The sequence below is a fragment of the Boleophthalmus pectinirostris genome, unplaced genomic scaffold, assembly GCF_026225935.1.
Source record: "Boleophthalmus pectinirostris isolate CB_2022bp ecotype Guang Dong unplaced genomic scaffold, ASM2622593v1 HiC_scaffold_23, whole genome shotgun sequence".
In the NCBI taxonomy this organism is placed as follows: domain Eukaryota; kingdom Metazoa; phylum Chordata; class Actinopteri; order Gobiiformes; family Gobiidae; genus Boleophthalmus; species Boleophthalmus pectinirostris.
The window spans coordinates 21,218,580-21,242,572 of NW_026571207.1; the positions used below are offsets into that span (position 1 = coordinate 21,218,580).

The 23,993-nt window shown below is 38.4% G+C and overlaps 1 protein-coding gene across 2 annotated transcripts in view; it reads right to left on the reverse strand.

The window, feature by feature from the left end:
• gria3b (glutamate receptor, ionotropic, AMPA 3b) overlaps nucleotides 1-23,993 on the reverse strand; it is a 99,344-nt gene that overhangs the window by 31,988 nt on the left and 43,363 nt on the right. For both annotated transcript variants that reach the window (XM_055159368.1, XM_055159369.1), the window contains exon 4: nucleotides 10,323-10,510. In XM_055159368.1, the coding sequence (XP_055015343.1) occupies nucleotides 10,323-10,510 (188 nt within the window). The remainder of the gene's footprint in view (nucleotides 1-10,322; nucleotides 10,511-23,993) is intronic.

Below are 23,993 nucleotides of genomic sequence, written 5' to 3' on the forward strand. Positions count from 1 at the left end.
TGGTCAGGCATTAAGGGACTATTTATTTTTTTATTTTTATTTTTTTTTTTATGTGGAATAAACCCAGCTCTACCTTTTCCACTTATGAATTTTGTTATTTTCCTTTTAATAAAAAATTTGACCACAAATAACATATAAGCAGAGGCTACACGTTGCACAGTCTAAAGCAATAGGTCCTAGCTCCTGAACTTTCTGTCCTTTCCTGGCTCAAGTCTCCTCTTATTGATTTATGTTGCTGTTAATTTATTGTTATGGTTCACATACAAACACAGCACAGGTCCACTTACCAATTACCCTGGTTTCCCATGACACCGAGGAGAAGAAATGTGTTTGAGCTGTCTACCCTTAAGTAATGTGGAACCTCATTGTATGGACTGTACTGTCTGGCTCATTGATCCTGCAGTCTGTGAATTCTAGCACCTTTGTTCTGCTGTTGAAGGAGGGCTGCCATATTTTTGCAGTCACTTTAAAAGCTGATGAGGAGAGACAAGCATGGTGACCTTGATTTCACCCTCACTCAGACTGGGCATGCGTACCCTGCCAGACAGAGGCCCCCAAAAAATAAAAAAAGTAAAAAAAATCCATACAAAGTCTACATATTTTAAATAACTGCCCCAGTGTTTCAAAATTCCACCGTTCTGTTTTTCTACAACTATCGTGTGAATCTCAGAGAGAACAAAAAATATTTATGTTGGGCTTTTAAAAAAAACCCAAAAACTCTTGCTTAAAACACAACACAACTTGTTTAAATAATTTCCACAGCAAATCATCTGCATTCCAGAGATTAGTAAAGATGTTAGATTACCTGACAGGCATCCATTTTAACTCTTTATCTCTTTTGAGCTTCTGATTGGGACAAACAATACACATAATTGGGTATACTACAAGGCATATATAGGTTTTATTTAAAGGTCCTATATTATACAAAAGAGCTTTAAGCCATATAAGAATGCAGTTACCTCAAAAATATATCCAGAGTTTCATTTCATTCCATTCACATGTTTGAGTAACTCTTTATTATTAGTCTGTCTACATCTCCAAAGCTCAAAAATGCTCAGTCCCACCTTGTGATGTCATGTAGTGTTAGTTTACAGATTAACAGCTACCTTTTAGGTTTTAGCTCAGTAGAGATTGGCAATTATCCAAATGATTCTAGTGAAGGTGTATGGAGTTTAGAAACACAGTGCAGCATTTCCTATATAACCACATGATCACGTTTCAAGGTTTGTGTTAAACATGTGTGAATAAAACAAAACACAATGTTTTGATGAGGAAACATTATAACATAGATCAGAAAATAGCGTAATATAGGTCTTATTTCTTATTGTGTGTGTGTGTCTCTATGTAAACTACCGCTTAAGACCTTTACGCATGCATCACTTTTTATCATAAAGTATCAATGACTATAATTCTGCTGGCACAAGTTGCTGTTTAAAATGGCTGACACTTTGTTGCATATCAGAAATTATGAGAAAAATCACTAAAGGGTATAAGTTACACTTAATTAATTGTTAATAATCGTTTCAATTAACTGATTAGATCTTCACTGTGGCTATCAAAGCGACAGCCGCAATGCAATTTCTCTGGGGTGAATTGTGCTTGGTTAATCAAATTACACACAAAACCTACAGCAAACACTCAAGTAACTGATACCATGTTTGCATAATATTTTGGGTAACACTTTATTTTGCTGTACACATATTAAGTTTTAACAGCTTCTTCTAGCTGCTAATTTGCATACATGTAAGCGATTAGTTTGAGGTTAATTAGCATTTATTCAGTCTTATTCTGCGGCTAATTAAACATTTGCTAACACGTTCCTATTATAAAAGTCATTATTACAGCGTATTAGTATGATTTGAGGGCATTTTAGCACATGAATTAGCATTAATAAGTGAAAACTATACATATAAAATACTAAAAAGCCATAATAAGGACATTATTAATGGGAGTCTTGTTAGTAAATATCTTATTAATAGCAGAACAAGCTTATGCCGATTAAGACATTAACAAGGACCAAATAATTAATCACTTACAAGTATGCAAATAAGACATAAATCAAAGTGTTCCCATATCTTGTACATGTATATAAACCAAACCATTATTAAACAGCGCTTTACCAACAAGCAGTTAGTATATTTTTGAGGATATAACGTTATTCTAGTTGTCATCTTTGCAGCAGCGTGTGGGATGGAGGCCTTGATGAGAGTGGCTGCTTTGATCCAGAAGGACTAGTGATTCTGGCCCAGGGCTCTCGGTGCTAGTGCAGTGTGTGGAGGAGCTCTCACTAATTAACAGAAGCTCACGCGCCAAGATCAGCTCCTAAAAACACAGCGGTTGTTGGCCTTTCTCCAAACGATTTGAGCAGGTTTTAGTGTGTCTATGATGGAGTTCAGTTTGTTCTATTCAATGAAGTCGTAATAAACAAACATGTTGACTTTCTTTTTGTTTGTTTTTTTATTTTTTATTTTTACAGTAAATCATTTTATAATATTTTGTTTTGAATTGTTAATTGCAGTGGGAACTGTGCAAGATTTTCACCACTCTGAAACCTACAAATGTTTTACTATTATTATTTAGTTTTTATTTAGTTTAAAGGTCCTATATTGTGGAAAATTGATTCTTGTGAGCTTTAATGTTAGAATTATGTTTCCTCATCAAAAACATACCAAAAATTTAATTTTGTGCAATTCACAGATGTTTGGGTAATCCTTTATTATAAGTCTGTCTAAATCTCCAAAACTCAATGTTCTGTTGTATCTTGTGATGTCATGAAGGGGTAGTATTCAAAGTAACAGCTCTCTTTTGCCTTTTGTTCAGTAGAGATTGGCAATTCCAAGGTTGAAATTATCCAAATGATTCTAGTGAAGGTGTATGGAGTTTAAAAACACAGTGGAGCAGTTCCTGTATTACCACATGACATCACAACGTGCTCCACAAGGTGGAGTATTTTCTGTCTGAGAGAAGAACACACCCTAAATATGTAGGATTTGTGTGTTAAACATGTGTGAATGAAACAAAACACAACTATAGGTATGTTTTTGAAACAACATAACATGCATGTAAAAAAATGCGTAATATAGGCCCTTTAACTGGCAAACCAGTTTTCCAGTTTTTTGTGATTTATATGCAAGTATCTTCTACTACAACTCACTTCATCTGATTATATTTGGATGACATAGGTTTTCAATTCTGTCTAAGTGTGCCATACAATTTTGAAAACATAACACTACTGCTATCTTGTGGATGAGTAAACATTACAACATTGTTAAAAACTTCAAAAATGTCAGTTTAAAGTAGTCCTTGAGAATGTTGAAAACCCCAGGTGACTGCAGCATTTACTTTATTCCTTTTTTAGTGCACTTGTTGCTTTATCATGTTTCAACTGTGACTAAAATAGGTGTAATGGCTTGAAGCTTTAAGTCTTAAGACTTCTCTTACTTTATAATGTGTTTTGTCTGTAATACTTTTCCTCTATGGACTGTTTTAGCCTTTCACTCAGTGGCAGAGGCAGCAGGTCACGTCCCCTCACAGATAACGCCTTAATCCATTTAATTCTATAATCTAAAGGAGGCAAATGGCCCTTAAAAGCTCAGGTTGGTGGTAAGGATTTTAAGAGCGTGTATCACCAGCTTTTACAAAGAGTGAGTAAATCTTCTGTGGTCCGCCTTAAGCTAATGTCAGATCAGTAGCAGCTTGTCACTCTCCTCCTCTGGCCATTGCGACGTAAACAAACATGTATGCCAGATTGGGTTACAGGCAAATGAACTCAAAGTAATTAAAGAGATGTTGATGCCTGAAGATTTTACATCAGTAATACAGAAAGTCTAAGATGTAGCTGGGTTCATCTAAAAGTAAAGTCTTAAACCTCCATCAGAAAAGTTATATAATATAGCTTTATCACCCACTTGTCCCAAAGGAGATCGTATTTCTTTACCTTGTACACTGAGCAGATTCAACATTCTTTTGTGCCATCAGCCATTAATCTGCTAAATTCTGAGAGCGCAGTTAAACAGTAAAAGTAAATGTTTTATTGTCTTCCCATGGGATACAATAAAGGATTATCTTATTAGCTTATCTTACCTGTAATGTAAAATACTATTGCTAAATCTTACTGTTGTGGGCTTACATCTCCACAGATCTGATCTGTAACTGCCTAGTGGCATTCCCTGCTTGTCTCCAAGGACATAGAAAAGGTTAATGCCATACTATGGGACATTGCAGACAATTCAAAAAGATATCCATGGAGACCAGCAGATGGCAGACCAAGCAAGCAGGTATCCGACCATCCACCAGAAAAGTTCCATAGTACCTACATTTTTCGGTAATTATATTAAACACAGTGATGATTAAAATATGATACATGTTAGGTTGAATATGTCTTGAATATATAATTATCAATGAAAACACTTTTTGTGTATCAAATATGTTCTTTCTATAGACCTGTGACATGATACATCAAAATGCACATAAATATACAGTGATATGAACTTAAGTCCTACTGCTTCTTTCTCCAGTGCTTATAGAATAGATAGAAATCCTTTTTATATACAGTAGACACCTCTCCCATGAATACTGTCACGCTCAGATTTCCCCCTTTCCTCCGATTTAATAAAACATGTCTTGTTCCCTTCACCATGAGCACGGACTATATGTCAGAAGTCTCCACGGGAAGCAAATATGGCCACCCCTCATGCCTCGGCACGGCACACAATGTTCTTACAAATCCCCCAATGCACTTCTCATTTTCCCTGCATTCTTTTAACAACTTATTGTTTTTCTTGCTGCATTAAATTGCACATTGTTGCTGGGAGAGTGCTCAGCTCCTGTCTGTCTTTGAACAGCTTGCGTGCCCTGGGCCAGTCCCCATAGCAGATCCTTTTTTTTTCCTTTTCTGCACGTTTTTCTTTACACTAGTGATGAGCAGGTTGGTGCCTCTGAGCAGACTCCAGCACACAAGTCCCAAATGGAAAAGAGGCCAGCACACATGAAAGCAAACAACAGTGTATGTGTGACTGTATAATAATGCTGGCGTGACCATACATGTAGATGTGGCCAGTGTGTATGGACATAATTGTGGAATATGAATTTTGCAATTGTTTTGTGTATTTTTGTAAAGATTTTTTAGATTTTATTTGTAAAATTTATTCAACATGTGTTTTTACTACACAAACTAGATTATTTAAATGCCATACGATGGAACATTCCAGGCAAAGCTATAACAACGCCATGGCGAGAAAAAAAAGGAAAACTTGTTGATGTATTACTACAAGGGAGATGTGTAACTTCTTGTTTACTCACAGTTATGCATATCTCTGTTGTATTGTGGTGGGGCTGGGGTGACACTGGGTTAATTTATCTGCAGTGCGCTGTATTGATGGCAAGTCCTATGGGCAATAAATCCCAAGTGTTTTTACAGCATAAAATGATACTGTCCCAGTGTAGCTTACTCAGAGCATCCCAAAAGAGAATTTGTGAGGACACTACTCAGTGTGCTCTCTCCAGCAGACAGAAGAGCAGCCTGATACAGCAGTATGCTAATTCTTCTCCTCTGTGTTGGCTTGCATCATGGGGAGTGATAAATGCTGCTAATAAAGGTGACAGCTGAGTGTGCACATCACCCGAACACGGCACCTTCAGGATCTGCATCATTTATTGAAGCTCAACTTTAAAAATATCTGTCTCAAAGCAGCGACACCGAGCACCCAAAATATAAACAAACTTCAAAATAGTTCAACACTGCATATATGAGTTTACATTTCCTGTTACATGCAAAAGACATTTGTTTTAAATAGTTAATCGCTAAGGCAATAGGTAATAATTTTTCACCTTTCTGAAAACCATAGATAGCCTATAAAGTCTCTTGACCTTAACTGTAATAGCAATGGTCTTTAACACTTAGTGATGTACCGATATGATCCTGGTATTGGATATTGGCACCAATACTGAACATTTTGCTGATATGGATATGGGCTTCCACATACTGATTACCCCCAATTCACACCAAAGCGCAATGGCGCGTAAGCACACGAGCAGCAGACGCGCTGCTTTAAAACTCCATTTTAACCGGTCTGACAGTGTAACACCGACAGTGTCATACGCGCGTCCAACGAGCGTCTGACGCTGACGCGCTGCTAGAGATAGGTTGGACTTCCAATTATGCAGCGTCAACGGCGCGTCGCCAAGGTTTTTAGCAGGGGAAAGACAGGAAATAAACACGCGGTGTCAAAATAAACTTTTGATACCCTTTCAAAATAATTTAACCAAAGTCAAGACAGCGATGTAAACAACGCGCACGTGATTTACGATGTCAGACACCAATTCTACAAGGACTCAGGACTAAACCAGGACTAAACCAGGACCCACTGTTGAAATGTGCTCGGAGGTCCTTCCGTGTAGCCCCGAGTGTCCGCGGGCGAAAGGACCGGTGCAGAGCTTGGAGAAGAGGTACGTGCAGCCGTCGCGCTTTTCAGACACCTGCTCCGCGGGGCTCAGGGTTCGCTATCTCTCTTTCTCTCCAAGATTAGACCTGGTTTAGCCCTGATTTAGTCCGGGTTTAGTCATGGTTTAGACCTGGTTTAGACCTGAATTAGTCCTGACCCGCCCTTAAAATTCCAGAACGTTAAAACTCGCCCGTTTCAGCGACTATTTTCCCGTATCCATCGGTGCAGGACTCTGTAACAACATATAAACGTATCGGCCTTATTACCTGGACGGACGTATGATTTTAATCACACTCATAATGTATGTTAATTATACGTGATTTGACCTTATTGAGGGAAAAAAACTGAGGTGTCTAATGTGCGTGCTAATAGATTTAAACCTCATTAAACGCAAATGCGTTGCAGTTGTACACTTAATTCACAATACACTTAATACACATTCTAACTTAATACACTTTAACATAAAATAAATGATAAAAAGCAAGTACAAAATGTGATGTCTGAAAACAGTGAGAAGATGTGCAGGCTGCGTAGCAGGAGCGTCTCTGACGCTCTGGTGTGAATTGAAACTTTGAAATTGACGCGTACGCGCAGCTCCGCCTACGTTAAGCGCTGCTGGAGCTCCCTTTGTGAATTCGGGGTTAGTCGATACCCTGGTTGGACATGTAAATTGATGTAACATGTTTGAATTTGTATTTATACAAGTGCTTACTTGAGGAATGAATAACAGCTACATTTGGATCAGTTTTGTCTAATATCATTTTTGTTTAAATGAAATCGGCTTAATCGGTGCATCCCTTTTGACAATTCTACAATTCTGTAATTCAAAAAACTAAAGCGATATTTCAGGTTTCTACTACATTTATCACAACCGTAAACCAGCTTCCTTCTAGTGGCATTATAGTGAATAATTTTTAGTGAGTAATTTTGTTACGTTTCTCATCATAGAATCTCATCAACCCAATCTCTGGTGTGTACAGTGAAAAAAATCCATAGTTCACTTAAGGTAGGAGATGACACATGAGAAGCAGCAGAGATGATTTCCCTGTGTGTCGGTGTAAGTGTGTCTGCAAATGAATACTCATCTATTCAAGATAACTCTCCACTCCACGGAGTTCATTGCCTGGTATTAAGACATTCATTCTGCGCTCTGGAATTGCTCGGAGTGAAATCATAAAACTAAGCCACTGGAGCCGATTCCCATTTCCCCCAGCAATCAGCACCACTATCTGTCCTGCCTTATGACACACTCTGCACAGCCAATGACCTTGACAGACTGAAGGCACGTTTCAACACAGTGACACGACGGCACTAGGTTTAGTTTCAAATTGTCCTCCTCACACTCAAGATGAGACTCGATCTGTCCACAATCAGCGCTTAATAGAGCGGCAGGGGCAGGCAGGAGCAACAGGGGCCCCACAGCTGACACCACCTGCCATCACCTGTCATTTTATGCTGTGAATACCTGCACAGGAGACAGGTTACTGTTTATGTAATGTATGTTACACCCCACTGTCCGGCATACAGTGTGAAAAAGGATTTCTGTTTTGGACAGAGGGTCCTAAATATATTACATATACTACTAAAATTTCAAACTCAGTTTTGCTATTTGGGACAAGTCTCAATACAAGATCAATACCAGAATATTATGGACAATAGAATGTAAATAGTATATAATAGTATAGTTTCTTTAATATTGCCATGTGGTTTTGATAAAGAACAAGACCTTTCTATAATAGTTAGGTAAAACTATATTTTTTTGTATTGATACTTGTTATAGTATAATAGTATCTAGTTTGATACTAGTTTAAACACTTTTGACAACCCCGAACTGTTTGCAGTACTGACCTTTGCCTATTTTTTTAAACTAACACTGTATTCATATGCCTTGATGTTGTAATCTAACGTTTTTAGCAATCTAAGCTAAGGCCTCTGTCTGATTTGATTTCAAAACTATTGACATTTACTAACTGCTGCTGGCTAAGAATCTGTGTGGTGAATTTTGGGATTTGTGTGAGCTGAATATATTGAAGACACAAAAAGAAATAATTAACAAATCCTAATTGTTTTGGGGGTCTAAATCCAATTAATGAGACAGACAGACATAACATTAGAAGCTTCACATGGGGGCTTAATAAAACAGGCTTGTGCATTTTTCATAAAAGTAAGCTGATTTTTGCAAATTCCACAACAGGAAACAAAATTAGATACAGCTAATTACAAAAAGCACAATAGTTTCAACAGTCTGCTGAATCACATTATTAGATTAATGAAACAACACGTGAAACTAATGGTCATTGAGGGGATATTGCTAAGCAGAGTGGAGAATCCTATTGGAGCGGCAGGCTGCAGTCTCGAGCCAGGGAGGAGATGCATGGTATAATAAGCACTCATCTATTCATGGTAATTGTGTTTCCCCTACTACAAGGATTGGTGGACCTTTCATTTTGTCCTGAGGCGGTGGACGTGTGCAAGGGACTGGGGGGCTTCGGGGGGTTGTTAGGAGCGGATTAAAACGACAGCAGCCTCATCACTGCTCCGTCCAAATGGCTACTTGGGCTTCTGCTCCTCCAGCTCCTCAGCCTGTCTCCTAATCTATGGTTTTAAACCAGCCAGGCATTATGTTTCAGTAATATCAGACAATTTGTTCAAACAGGTGGGATTCAGGAAGATATTGGTGTTTATCGTCACATGCTGCAGTACAGAATATCTCATCTGCCTTCAAACCAAAATCTAAGCCTATAAAAGTGACAACAGCTTTTAGAGAAGTATTGGGATAGCAGATGTAGGTAGTAACTTTTCGAAAAACATCTCTGACACTTAACCCACCTTGCCCACAGTGTCTGCGTACACTGGTGTTTGAATGTGTGTGTGTGAATGGGTGAGTGGTTCCTTGTTGTAAAGTGCTTTGAGTGCCTTGAAGGTGGAAAAGCGCTATAGAAAAATGTGACCATTTATAATGTTGTTACCTCATCAAAAACAGACCTGGAGTTGTGTTTTGTGTCATTTATTCATGTTTGTGTAGTCCTGGATTATTAGTCTGTCAACATCTCCAAAGCTCAAAATGCTCTGCTCCACCTTGTGATGTCATGTAGTGGTAGTTTTCAAGTTAACAGCTATGATTTACCTTTTCTTCAGTAAAGAAAAGGTAAAATGATTCATAGTGGTTCTTAGTGAAGGTGTATAGAGTTTAATAACACAGTGGAGCACTTCCTTCCTGTATTACCACATGACATCATAAGGTGAAACAGTATTTTCTCTTTGAGAGAAGAATTCAGCCTAAATGTGCAGGTGTGCAGGAAACATTATAACATCGATCAGAAAATAGTGTAATATGGGCCCTTTAAGAAATATTTCATAACCTGTGAAACATCTTGGACCATGACTCTGTACTTTTGAAGTATTTTAAAGTAATGATGCTTTCTTTTGTGTTTTTTCACTGCCAACACGTAACTCCCCCTCAAGTTTTTTTAATTTTTATTTTTCCAAACAGACAAACTAAACTTAATAGTCATACATTTTCAATAGACATAGAGGAACAAAGTTTTCCTGCAAATGTGTCATACAGATTTAAACAGCCCACTGTGAAAAGAAAAGATAGTGATTTTGCTGTTAAAACAACCCGTAAATTAAACCTTATTGTGGAACATCTTTGTACACAAACCACTCTTAAAAACAACAGAGACAAATGCGTAATTAGCCACAACCATCAGCTCTGTGTCTATCAAACTCCATGTGATTTACATATGTTGACAAGGCCTCTTTACTGTTTGTCGCTTAGAAAATTGTGTCCTGCAATTATCCTGTAGCGAGCGTGACTCAGTGGAGCAGCTCAGTGTGAGTGTGGGTGTTAGTTTAAATAGTGCGCACTGCTCCTACCTGCTCCAGTATGGTGTTGATCCGGTCCACCTCACAGTCAATGACATAACGCTTCTCCTGCCTCCTGTCCATCTCCTCAATAATGCGCTTGAACTCTGCTGCGTCTGTGGCACTGCTGACCGAGCGCGCCGTCACCTGCCAGTTGTTAGCCACAGCCGCCTCCATGATGGCCTGCAGGATGGAGAAACCTGGAAACAAAAGACGAGCACCTAGGAATTAGCCTGGCCAGAAATAACAAACATGTAAGGAACTAAAGGGGTGATGATTAATTCCAAGAAGGTGCTGGAATCCAAAAGGTTAAAGGTCGTCTCATTAAAAATAGTCAGGCGTGGATTCAGGTTGTTAAGCAATAGGAGGGCTCTGTCTGTCCACTGCATAAGTGAAGTAGTCAGCATCCAAGTATGGGTATTGCTACTCCAAATTAAAAGACCTTTGTAACAAAATACCAAGAAAGATCACAGGGGTATAAATTAAAATGGTGGTATTTCCAAAGAGAAAAAAAAAAAGAAAAAAAAAGGAAACATATATTTTATTTCTGTTTTATATATTATATTGCCTTTGTATGATACATATTTTTTACACTATTACAACACCTATTTGTCATACTGTGGAACATTGCAGGCAAATCAATAACATGGGGTCAAGCAGTTGGCAAAACGTTACACACTGCACCTTTAAGAAATCAACATGCAAAAATACCATAAATTACAGACTATAAGATGCTACTTTTTTCTCACAGTTTGAACTCTGCAGCTAATAAAATGATGCAGCATTAATATATGGACGGATTCTTTGTTCATTCATATATACAGTCTATGGTTTGGCAACACAGTGGATACACGCTAGCCAGGCTGGCGCCACCTAGTGCCTCCACTCAATTTCATTTCTCTCCAGTGACTAGGCCAGGAATCGGAATACAGTAAACGGTTCGCAAAACCCCCGGAAGTGCCAGTTCGGGCACCAAGCGGCATACATTCTGTGTTGGCACCGATTCCCGAGATCGAGGAAAAGCCGTAATAAAGAGAATGTTTGGTGAATTTTATCAAGGGGAAAGATGATATTGCCCTTCCCTTTAGTGGCACATTACATATGTCACCACCAAATAGCAGCGATTGGTTAAATGAAAAAAAAAAAATACTCGCCTACCGTTGAGCAAATGAATCCTAATGCTGCGACGTCAGACGGTTTCTATGAAGTGTAACCGGCTGATGAATCAGGCTAGATACGCACAGCCTGAATGCAGAAAGCACCGTGTTTGTGCGGTTAACACATGGATCTAGGATTAACATGAAGTTGCTACACTAGCTAGCGATATTTTCAGCACACTCAAATAATTTGTGATAAAATAAGTTATGATGCTAAATGAACATAAGTGAGGGGGATACGTCGTATGCGTAAATGATCTCAAACTTCAGTAGCCAGACACCCACTCATACCTGATCAAAAGAACTAGCCTAGCCCCCGAAAGAGTCTGAAATCTGCTGAAGTCCTACAAGACACTGACATGATACAGACAGAACAGCGACTCTTTCTGCAGGAGACATGCGCAGTAGAGAGCAGAGAGAGACGGGGGTGATTGTTTGATTGTGTTTTGAACAGTTATTTTGGACACCTGCGGCTTATATTCAGATGCGGCCTATATATGTACAATTAAAAAATGTTGTTAAAATTTAGTTGATGCAGCTTATATTCAGGTGCACTCAATAGTCCGTAAAATACAGCAGGTATTGCAAGAATGTAGGTACTTAATGTATTCAATACAGCTTTTATTTTACATCCAAAGGTCAATAGGTTGTCTCATTAACCTTTAGCTACAGTCAGCAAGAATAAATATAACCCAGATTTTGTGAATGTACATTTGCATATTGACCTGTCAGTATTATAATAAAGTGAATCATATCCACATGATTAAAATATCAGCACAATGATGTTATTGCACTTGGCATTAATTCAATTGTTCCGTTTAGCTCCACCACATGCTAGCTCAGACACATCCCTGCTAACTGTGCCCTTACATGACTGTCCCGGCTCATTTTCAAGATAAAAACAATGAAAGATTTACATATAGAGATCATTATGTCAGCAGAAGAATGACAAATTAAACCTTTCTAATAATTCAAGAGAAATATTTTCATTTAACTGCACTCTCTGAAGCACCGTGGTCAAATCACACACTACACAATGAATAATGTAGCCCCTTCTCCACTGGGGATAGATTGCATATAGCACAATCTGTAATAAAAATTGCCTGAGTCCTTTTCTCTTGAATAAAGGCTACGAGTGAACATGAAGGTTATTAATGAAAATCAAGAAGAGTGCTGCTATTTCATTAAGCCTAGGACAATGCAAGCACTAACTCTGTGGACAATACACTGCTCGCTCAAATCTCTGCTCATTTTTCATTGTGTTTTGGTGCAGTCGAACGATAAAGAGAGGACAAATTAGTCTTGCAGCACCAGCTTGAATGTAATATTGTACATTTCCCATGTTTTTAATGATTAAAGGGCCTATATTATGCTATTTTCTGATCTACTGTATATTATAATGTTTCCTCATCATAAACATACCTGGAGTTTTGTTTTGTTTCATTTACATGTTTAACACACAGATCTTGTGTATTTAGGTTCTTCTCTCAAATGGAAAACACTCTTCTTCCGTGTGATGCCATGTGGTAATATAGGAAGTGGTAATATATAGACCTTCAGTGGAATTATTTGGATCACTTCAGACATGGAATTGCCAATCTCCACTAAAAAGAGGTAAAAAGTAGCTGTTAACTTGAACTACCACTACATGACATCACAAGGTGGAACAGCGCATTTTGAGATTTGGAGATGTTGACAGGTATAATAAAGGATTACTCAAACATGTGTGAATGAAATGAAACACAACATTATAACATGGCTTAAAGCTCACAAGAGTCAATTTTGCATAATATATACCTTTAACAATTCCATGATACAAGTTTGGCCCACCATTGAATCAAGCTGTGTCATTCTCCAGCAAGACAAATGCAAATGGTTGTACTTTAGGAGAGGTCATAAAAAGAATTACGTTAATGGTGCAATAAGACAAATAAACAAAAGAACTTTGAGTATCTTCAAAAGTTATACGTGTAGTGCTACTATGCTACACTGGTTTGATAGCAGTGAAGAGCTTTTTAAAGTGAACACACTGATTTTTACATGTTAGAATGAAAGCAGAATGTTCTTAATAATAGGCAGTTGATGACTACAAAACGGATGCTATCCAATTCTAATACAGCTCTTTTGAGACTCCGGAATACGCCGAGCACATTCAAAAGACTGAAACATCACTTTTAACAGGATACAGTGAGGCACAAATACCCAGTGAAGGCTGTTAACTTTGTCATAAACTCTAAATTGTGATTAAACTGTGAATATCTGCAGGTACTGCGCTGTCTCGTTTTACACGAGAGGAGCAGTGTACGCCTGCACCTTTTCGTCTTCAGTACCTTAAGGAAAAGCTAGAGAAAAACTCGCTTAAAAAACCTAGCATGCATTATTCATTTTCCTCAGGCATATGCTCAGAACCTCAGCACCACCGCCAGCTGGATGGCATGGCAGCATTCCCGGCAATAAAAGCTTCTCACATTAAAAGATGTCATGCAGATTAACTGGGTCAAAACCGTCTCTGTCGTTGTGGAGACACTGGTGAATCAAGCCAGTTAAAGGTGAAAAATAAAAGCAGTGAACTTTGTAACCGGAGAATTACAATGAGGGCACACAGACCATATGGCGAGGGCTACTTACAGCTTCCTACTGTAACTGTTTAACATATCATTTAAATATGATTTCATTTGTGATTATTTTAGTAAGAATATTTCTAAGAACTTGATTGAAAGCCAATTTATAACAGTTGTGCTATACTATTTCAATCTAAAAGCAAAATCAGGCTAAAATTGTGTTAAAATTTTATTAATTCAACTTGAACTAATTAAACTTGAATTTGGAAGAGCAAATAATTTGTTTTCAGTCATCTTAAAAGATAGAAAATAATCACTGTTTTGTAGCTCTATGAAGAGTATATACAGCTTACTGTTGGGTTGTGTCCTTGGACACAAGACACTTCACCCATCTGGCCATCTGTTGGTGTGCATGTGTAATTGGATGGTTAGAGAGGTTGTAGGTTCATAAGCTTTTCTTCTTTTTGACCTGTACTTTATGCAAAAGCTTGTATGAAAACTTCCTCTATGTGCTCTGGCCATTTTTACTGTTAAAAAATGGTTGAATTATTCTCTTAAATGTAAAATGAAACAATGCCCTGTCAGTCTGATTTGAATCAAAGTAGACTTTTATTTTGAAATTGCGGATTTGTGCAGCACTCATCTTGTAGCCCTGGGCCAACCCTGGACTGTGTGTGAGGGGGAACAATTGAATTCATTTAAGATTCACACGAGATTCCATGCCTGCCTAGTTTTACATTTGTATGGAAATTAAGAGATGAAATCGGCTAGTGGTAAATAGTCTGTCCAGAAATGGATTAGTTTTGCTCTGCGCAGTTTTTTTCTATCAAGTCAGCACTAAAGTTTGTTCCTTGATTTAGACTTTTTTACAATCTAAAATTAACCAAATCCTCCAGGCAATGCTTAATCTGACAGCCCTGTCTTCCTGTATAAATATTAGATAATGGGTATTTTTGACATGGCTTTTCCATCCTTTCCTGCTTAGATTTACAGATGTGTGGAGCACTGTCCTCTGGTGGCTTTAGCGGATCAATTGGTCCAACTTCTTAACCAGCTTTACAGTTCTCATAAACGCTTTGGCTGCTTATATTTACTGCCAATATGAAGAGGAATGATAAATCCTATCTACCTTCAACTCTGCACAAGCCCTAGCCCTATAGCCATGCCGCCTCTGAAAATGTGAACACTGTCAACTCCATAAATTATGAAAGACAACAACAAGATTTTCTTATCAGCACCTATAAATCCCCAGTGTGGAGATGCAGCAGCGTGGAGCAGCTTCTATGATGATAGTGCTCAGTGCTAATCATACCAAAGAGACACAGTGTACACATTGTACTGCACCATTTTACAGGCGTCTGCAGCCGCTGCTACGTCCTTTATGAATGCACAGTGCTCTATGTTTGCTCTAGTAATATTATACAAGACAATAGGCCTTACATTGTGGGGGATTGTATTATAGGATGCACAGCAGGTCTTAGCAATAACAACAATGATGACAATGCTGTTCTTTCCTTTTTTCTCACTCTCTCACCCACCAAATCACATGATCTTATAGTGTTTTCCATTTTATTTATATGTACTTTGGAGCAGCACAAAAGTGCAGTAACTCAAATAAATCCTCACTTAAACTAGGCTTTCTACATCCTTCTTCTAGTCTTTTGTATTAAAATGATTTCATGATAATAATCTTGACCAAAATGAATCTCTTTGAAGTAGTGCACTGGCTTTTTGTATCATCTATCTTAAATTATGACCAAATGACCATAAGGTCAGTAAGTGCAAACTCGTATTTGTGTGAATTACTAGTGAAAGGTGGATCCATAGAAAGTATTTGATACTGACAAAATATATAGGTATAGGTATTAAATTCTCAAGCAATTTAAAATGTTTTCATTAGAATCAAATATTTATATGTTTGTGGATTGCATTATTTATATTTCAGTTGCATTATTTATATTTCAGTGCGTATACTGAATGCCTATTTCCAGCAGGGAAAAAGCACAAATACAAATATATGCTTTCCACTCCACTGTAAAATAATCTTTATGAGGAGTTACAATGCATTTTATACTAAACTTTGTTAGTATTGTATCGGATCCATATTGTGATTCTTGGCCAAGCATTACTTCAGAATCAGAATCAGAAATCACCAGTACTGCTCATTGTGATCTCCTACTGTTTTATCTGGACCATTATATAAGATGCCAGGCTTGTCTTTTGTTGCTTGCCCTCTAAAGTTTATAACTGCCTTTATAGTTCCAACTTTGCAGCTTGTGTCTTGAACGAAGGCCAGTGGTAATAGCTGGGGTGGGCACAGATGGCAAAGTTAAAGCTTCACAGTTGCTTCTGAACAATTTGTCTATAAATTGTTGTCAAAGTTACACACTTGTCTCATCCATACAGTTGAATACAAAACTGAGCCCCTCACTCCACTGTGTAAGTCACTCCATCCACTCACACTGTACTCCATCATTTGGCCAACAGTGTATAAAGGCCTGCTCCGGCTGAAAACTCAATTATTTCTGCATTTCTTCCAAATCTGTATCTGAGCATTGCGGAGTGTGCTATCAAATCTCAGTGGAACATAATGACACTCTGCACGCCGCTAAATCAGAGCTCTTTCCATGTGATGTGGCAGTGCGGCGTACAGCCCGACCCAGCCCGCTCCACGCTCTTCTGAAGCGCATCTTAACAGGATGAGTTTTCAAGCGTCACCCGTGGCGCCTCAGCAGTAATTGAATTGAGTTGCATCTAATCTCATTGCCCAAGCCTCCTTTGGTTCCTCGCCTCCTCATTAGAGCCCAGTGCAAGAGTGTCAAAAACTAGCATGCTATCGCTCCCCTCTTTCCCCAACCTCATCTCCAACTCATATCACTCAGCTAATCCGGGCTAACTAGGCAAATCACACAAACATCGCTACAGATTTCCTATTCGCCTGCACCTCAAAATTAGACGCCAGTGTCGAGACAGCTGTGGGAATGCTGCTCAGGGACACTGCAGAGTTATTATAGTGAAGATGGAGTGAGACCAGAGATTCTCAAAGTGTGGTGTGGGGGTCTCTGATAGTACTTGGCCTTCTTTAGGAGCAACTACAGGTACATCTCAAAACATTAGAAGATCATGAAAAAGATCAATATTGTTTGTCACATAATCATCAAAATTTAAAGAAACAAAGGCTTGAAAGTGCGTCTCTATAATATATGAGTTTGACTTTCTGAAAAACTTTGAGATGTTCCTGTAGTGATGGGCAGATTGATACCAGATATTGATATTGTTACTGACTGAGGTACCGAAAAGTAGAATGAAACATTTCAGATCAGTTCAGCCTGAGGTGTAGCAGAGGTAAAGTTTCAATACATTTTAAAACAGCGATTAAATAAACTTCATAAAGTTTATAAAGGAAGTGCACTGCTATGTTATGTCTTACTCTAGAGATATGTACATTCTTTGCATTGCCTTTTAATAAATGTAATATTCTTGGTTTCAGACCTAGTTTAATCCTTGTTTAGTTTAGTTTGACCTCTTGTATATAGCTGTGATATATTTTTATTACTTTATTTCTATATTTTATTTTATTTTTACTTGCACATATGCATTTATATAATTACACCTTCTTAAAAACAGTTTCTTGCTATTTTTGCTACTTATTTAGAATTTATTATTACCATTCTCTCTTATAACGTGATGTGTGAGGTACTGTGTCTAAGTAATTCCCCTTGTGCATCAATTAAGTCTGTCTAAGTCAACGTCTAAGTCTATCTTGGTGATTTTATCCTATTTGATCAATGTCCTCTTGATTTCTGATATCTTTGGGCTAGTTTTAATTTAATCCTGGTTTAGGTCTGAGTCTGTCTTCAGTAATATATTTTATTAGTTCTGACTCTGGCTTGTCCTAATTGAGGTAAATTCCTGTCCAATAAAGATACAACTTGACCTAATATTAATGTTTATCTGTATCGGTACTTAAAGTAAAAAGCCTTTATAACCACATGTATCCAGTGAAGGGTAGCAGCACAAACAACTAACTCTGAACTCATTTTCAGGGAATGAAATCCAAAAGTGTACGTGGAAATGATGCAATGGCCCTTGAGCCAGCTGAAAATGTGGTCCGCTCTCCCTTCCTAACTTCCCAATCCCCATGTTAAATTAGGGTCTCCAGTCCGAAATGCTTTTCTGAGCGCAGTTTGGAGCCTCTGAATTGAAAGCAGCCAGATAATGGCTTTGACTTGTAATTGTGCTTTTGGTGGGATGCCAGGTTTGCTGCAGAGCTTTAGCAGAGTATGACAGAAGTCGAATAGAGCAGATGCCACTCTAGGGAGGAGCTAATGTGGACGCTAGGCTGACATTTTCCCTCAAAGAACTGTTTCAACCTAATTGGGTAAAACTATGGACTGGATGTTGTTTTGTAGTTTTGAGTGCAATGAAATCCAAGTATCAATTAAATGTGGCATTTATGTAACATGTTTTTAAAGCTGTTAAGTTATAGCATTAGTTAAACAGTCAAAACACTTTCCAATTATTTTCCGCAATAATAAATTGTGCAATGTTGAGGTTGCTTTGTGTATAATGGTTTACTTCTTTGTTTTAGGGGAGAGGCTAAACTAATTTGCTCTTTGTTTTCCACCCAAACATATTGTGTTAAAATTGTGCAATGAATTGTGGTAGTATATGTCTATCAATTCTTACTGCCACATTAAAAGGCAACAATGCACTAATTAAGTTGAGGATTTAAACACAGCCACTGTTTCCTAATAGAAAAATATATTGAAAAAAATTATATTGCTTTTAATTTCCAAATATTTTTTAGCTCAAAAACAAGTGAAGTTTAATTATAATGTTGTTTAGACTGTCATGAGCTAACTGCAAATATCTATGTAAACTCTCCCAGTCTGGTCTTGTCTCAATTAAGCGCGCCCCCTCAATACTGCGTACCACTCCACGCATATTCCCCCAGTTTCTTTGCTCTATTGTCTTCAGAGAAAATCCTAAATAAATAGTCTCAGTATTTAGGAGCTGTTGAATGTTTGCGCCTGGGTTCTGTATCCTCACAGGGCTGGTAGCATCCCCGCGGCGTGCACTGAACATCAAATTCCACCACAGAAAAGGAAAAAGGCTTTACAGCTCTCCTCATTAAGCGTGTGGCATAAGTCCGAGCTGCAGGTCTGTAGAATAAACTCACGTCTCCAGCTAAGCCACAAACAACATTAGGAAGCAATGGAAGAAAATATTGATTCTAGAAAGTATTATGGAGTTTTGTGGGAACATTGCTGTATATATTTCAAACTGATTTATATTTTTGGTGTTTTCTTCGTACACCTATGCATTTTTGAGTCGGTCCACCCAAATTCAGCAGGCAGGAACAGGGCCTATAAAACTCTAGTATAGCATGCATTGTGCAATTCTAACTGACAGGGAATATCCATTTTGTTTTCTAAATGTTGCTTAAAGGTGCACTGTGTAACTTTTCTGGAGAGGGTCTGCAACCTGTTAATACTTTGGTGTCCACAGTATTTTATTGAACTAATCTGTCTTACATTTATTCAGCTACAGGTGTTATTTATTGATCAGAAATATCTTAAAAAACATGAATTCTTACTGTGAGTGGGATTGCCTCTCCACAAATCTAACCTGTAATTTGGCTTGCAAGTTTATGGCCATACTGTGGAACATTCTAGGCACATCTCAGGAGACAAGCAGGTGACAGACCTCCATCGTTACATACAAATGTCAAAAACAATATCATTTAAAGGTGAGGTAGCTGATTCTTGTTAATTGGTTCATTTGATTATTTCCCCCATAGACTATATTGTACAAGTAGCAGTTTGTGTCAATATCATCATTGCATCCAAATCTAATAATTACACATTTTATCAATCGCAAATCCAAAGAAAGAGTTGTGAGCGTTGCTAAAATTGGTTTTCTATTGGCAATCTACAGCTGATTACCGTAAAAAATGTATTCTAAGACTGTGCATGCATCTGAATTTTATGCATACTGAATTCTAGCCTGTTTAGGTAGATTTTAAATACCAGTTTCTTTTGCAGTTTGGCAATCTGGTAATGTAGCTTTAAACATATAAAATCATAATTCAATCCAATTTCTGCTAAAAATAAAAAAGTACCCTTAAGCGCTATAAAAAGCTTTCTCTGTGAAGTAAATTCTCAGCTGCAAAACCTAGTAGTGTCCAAGTCTTTGAAGTCTTGTTTACAGTAGTCCTATAACCAAAACACAGTTGTCCTAAGTGATAAAGACGGCGTATGTCAAATCAAACAAAACCGCGTGGTGCCTGTATCTTCACAAGTGCACCCGCGTTCAGGAGGGAGCTCTGCAGACGAGTGGTTCTCCTCTGCTGTCACTACGCGCCCACGCTCCTCCATCTCTCTGGGCATGGCTTTGTTTGCTCGCTTCACACACCAGGCTGTAGCGCTGGGGCCCATATATGTGGATAAGAGAAGATGGGGCTTTTATGAAGACGGGAGAGACTGCATAGACAGAATGCAGTCACAATGAACACCCAGCAGCTGCTAGTGTCTGAAGGTTGACTAATGGTGCCAATGTAGAATGAACTGAGAAAAAGGGCAAAGTCAGTGTTGTTGTGCTAATGCTAAAGGGAATGATTCAAACAAAACAACACAAAACTGCAGATGATCACTGACACTGCTGGAGTTATGACAGCTGGTGGAGGATTGGCCCCCTATCTGTCCCTATGGGGATGTTGTCTGGATTGTCCCACAGTAGAGCAGTAAACTTATCTATCTCCATGGAGACATGGTTAGGCTACCAGGATAATTCACAGGTCAGTTCTGTGGAGAGGCTCATGGTAAGAATGTATGTTTGCAATAAATCCATCAGAAAGTCAGTTCCAGGTAATGTAATAGCATCTCCATGGAGACGAGCAGGCAGAGTGGCAGATCCTAAGTTATAGTGCTGCTTTAAAACTTTATGGATAGTGGATCACAATTTGGTGGCAATTTGTGACAAAAGTGAAAGTTAAGAGTCTGGTATAATTCCGTTAGTAACGTATAAGTTTATTTAGCCTTCTATGTTTCGATTGTTGCCTTAGCCTACTAGCCTGATTCATCAGCCAGTTTCACTTCCTTGGAAACTGTCTGACCTCGCAGCATTAGGATTTGTTCGCTTGATGGTAGGCGGGTACTTTTTTTATTTAACCAATCGCTGCTATTTGTTTGTGACGTATGTAATGCGCCGCTAATGGGGCTTTTCCCAAATCCCGTAGGAAGAAGGGCAATAATGTCTTTCTTTCTTTCTTGATAAAATTCACCAAACATTTTCTTTGTTCCAGCTTTAAATCCTTGATCTCGGGAATCGTTGCCAACGCAGAATGTATGGCTTTGTCTACATCCATCTTTTTGTTTACTGTTGTGCTGTACCCATGGATCAATTAAAATAACTGTACCACAAAAGGGACCCAGACAGGCGCTTGAGTTTGAGTCATGGCTTCACAGCTCTTCGCTGATTGGCTGGTGCACGGTCTACAACTTCCAGGGTTCTTGCAAACCGTCTAGTGTATTCGGATTCCTGACCTAGTCACTGGAGAGAAATTGAGTGGAAGTACAAGGTAGCGCCAGCCTGGCTATTAGCCTGCTGGAAAGCCTGCCAAACTTACAGACTTGCACCAGACACTGACCATAAATCACAATCACAGATGAACACGTGATAGTCTAGAAGAAGCTCTATTTCTGAATACTACAACAGTTCATATTGAAAAATAGTAATAATAGTAATAATAGTCCAGTGGTTCGAAATACTAATCTTAGCCCCATCATCCAATTATACAGTGTTTTGAAATCTTGCTGCGGATGGGATTAAGATTTGGTTCCAAAACATTATTTATTCATAATTATTAGCATTTTCCTGACCTCAAGATTCGGTCAAGATAATTATCCGTACATGGTGTTTCTGAAAGTATGTTGGGGCCAAAGATCAACGTAGTGATTATTCAGTATCAGCACAAAAAATACAACAGCAGGGTCACTTTAGTTGAAGTTTGAGAAAGTGAGTTTTTGAAAGGCGCAACATAAAACACTCAATGAGAATCATGTTGTTCTTGAATACTTGCTTTAGAAACCTTGATAGCACATTTTAAACTTGTAGCAAAATACATCTTATTTTAATAATAATAATGCATTTATGAGTTTCCAAACAATGAATGAGATGAAAGTGAGTAATTCTGCTTACTATCCGTACTGTTTGTGCTCATAACCTTTAAAGAAACAAAAGCCAGATTATGCCGGCACTTTTGACTTCACTCCGGAGAACTACTTTTCTATTGTATTTGTTGCTTCGACAAACAAATTGGCCCCATGACACAGCATAACATCAAAGCAATCAACCTTGACTTGTGCGGCTCCGAGCAAAGGCCAGGGCGTCGTGGTATAATGAAAAAAGCAGTAATTTCATGGTTGCTGAAGATAGCGCTGGGTAGGTGGTGAAAGGGCTGTATTCCAGGTTTAGTTTAAATGGGGCAGAGTGGGTTATTGTGCACCTATTGTGACAGAAAAAGGCTCTTGTATTGCTTCAGAGCTGCAGGTGCTCCACTCTTTTTCAAGGGCCACTAAATTACTAAAGGCGCAAGTGTGACTACCTGTATATTGACAATGATATCTGTTTATATGCTCTAAATGAGAGAGGAGAAAGCAATACCAAAGATGCTAAGTTAAATCCATATTTTTCTGTGATGTGCCCTTTCTTGTCAGCATGTCCAAGCTGATTTATCGTCCTGATGCATGCATAATTTAGTTGTTATGAAGCATGCGTGAAGGAGAGAGACACTAAAGCACAGGAGATGTACGCCAGGGGTGCTTTGTCGTACTTGGTTCACACTCAAATGTGAATATTCTGTGCTACGGCAGGAACCACCAGGCTAAAGAAACAAGCTACACAGATCTCATGTTGTAGCTATAAAATTATGACAAGTTGGAACTGGGCATGTAATTGGAGTGTGAAATGTGTCAAATAGACCAGACTTGTGTGGTAAAATAAATAATAAAATCATGGTATAAGTTTGGAGCTAGAATTGAGGGGTTTTATAGAGCCGTTACCATGCAAATCTGCCATCCTTAAAGCAGCAATGCAAAATGTCCTTAGAGATGCATTAGCTAAACCAATGTAAACAAAGGGCTGTGGAACAACCCGATAAGATGCTTGGTCACCAATAGTAAATGTCTCTATAATGTCAGAATACTTTTGAATTAAAGCTAAATTTTGTGTTTAGCATCTTAAAATCTCCATTGCTTTTCCATTTGGCTAAGTGAACTTATTAACTAACTAGATTAGCCTCCAATCATAAAATTTCATCACAGTAAGTTATTGCAGAAAATTTAGTAAGCCAGATTCTATTTCAGCAAGTATTTTATTTCACTTCATTAGTAGGATCTATAGACTATAGAGTGAGTTTCACAGAGCATGTAAAAAAGAGTTCTCCTGCAGGTCTTTAAATACTGAGAGGAAGTTGAAGAGAACACTGTGACAGGGCGGCCCTGCACTCATAGAGATTATGTTGGCTGTTTAAATGCACTTAAAGCCCTCGCGCACTTAGGTGGTTATTTTATTGCAAAGACATTAGCATGTGTATGTGTGTACAATCGATGCCTGGATCTGCTTTTGCTACTCTATCCCATCCCTTGATTTGTTATTTTGTTTACAACTGTAAGAGAAATGCAAAAGAGAGTACAATTAAATTAAAAGGACAGGCCGTGTTTGGCTGGGCATCAAAGGCATCCTGGAGAGGAGCGGGAAGCATTTATTGTTTGACTCGTCCATGAACAAAAGCGTCCGTCTCTGGATGGCCAATTAGAGCGAGCGCTCAAGTGCAAGGTTCCCCTTAGTTACAACAAAGGCTGAGGCGCGCCCCTCACACGCACTGGGATACTTGGGCTCTCTGTCTGGCTTTTAGTAGCAACAACAGAAAAATGAGGCTAACTACATGTGGTCATCCAGCC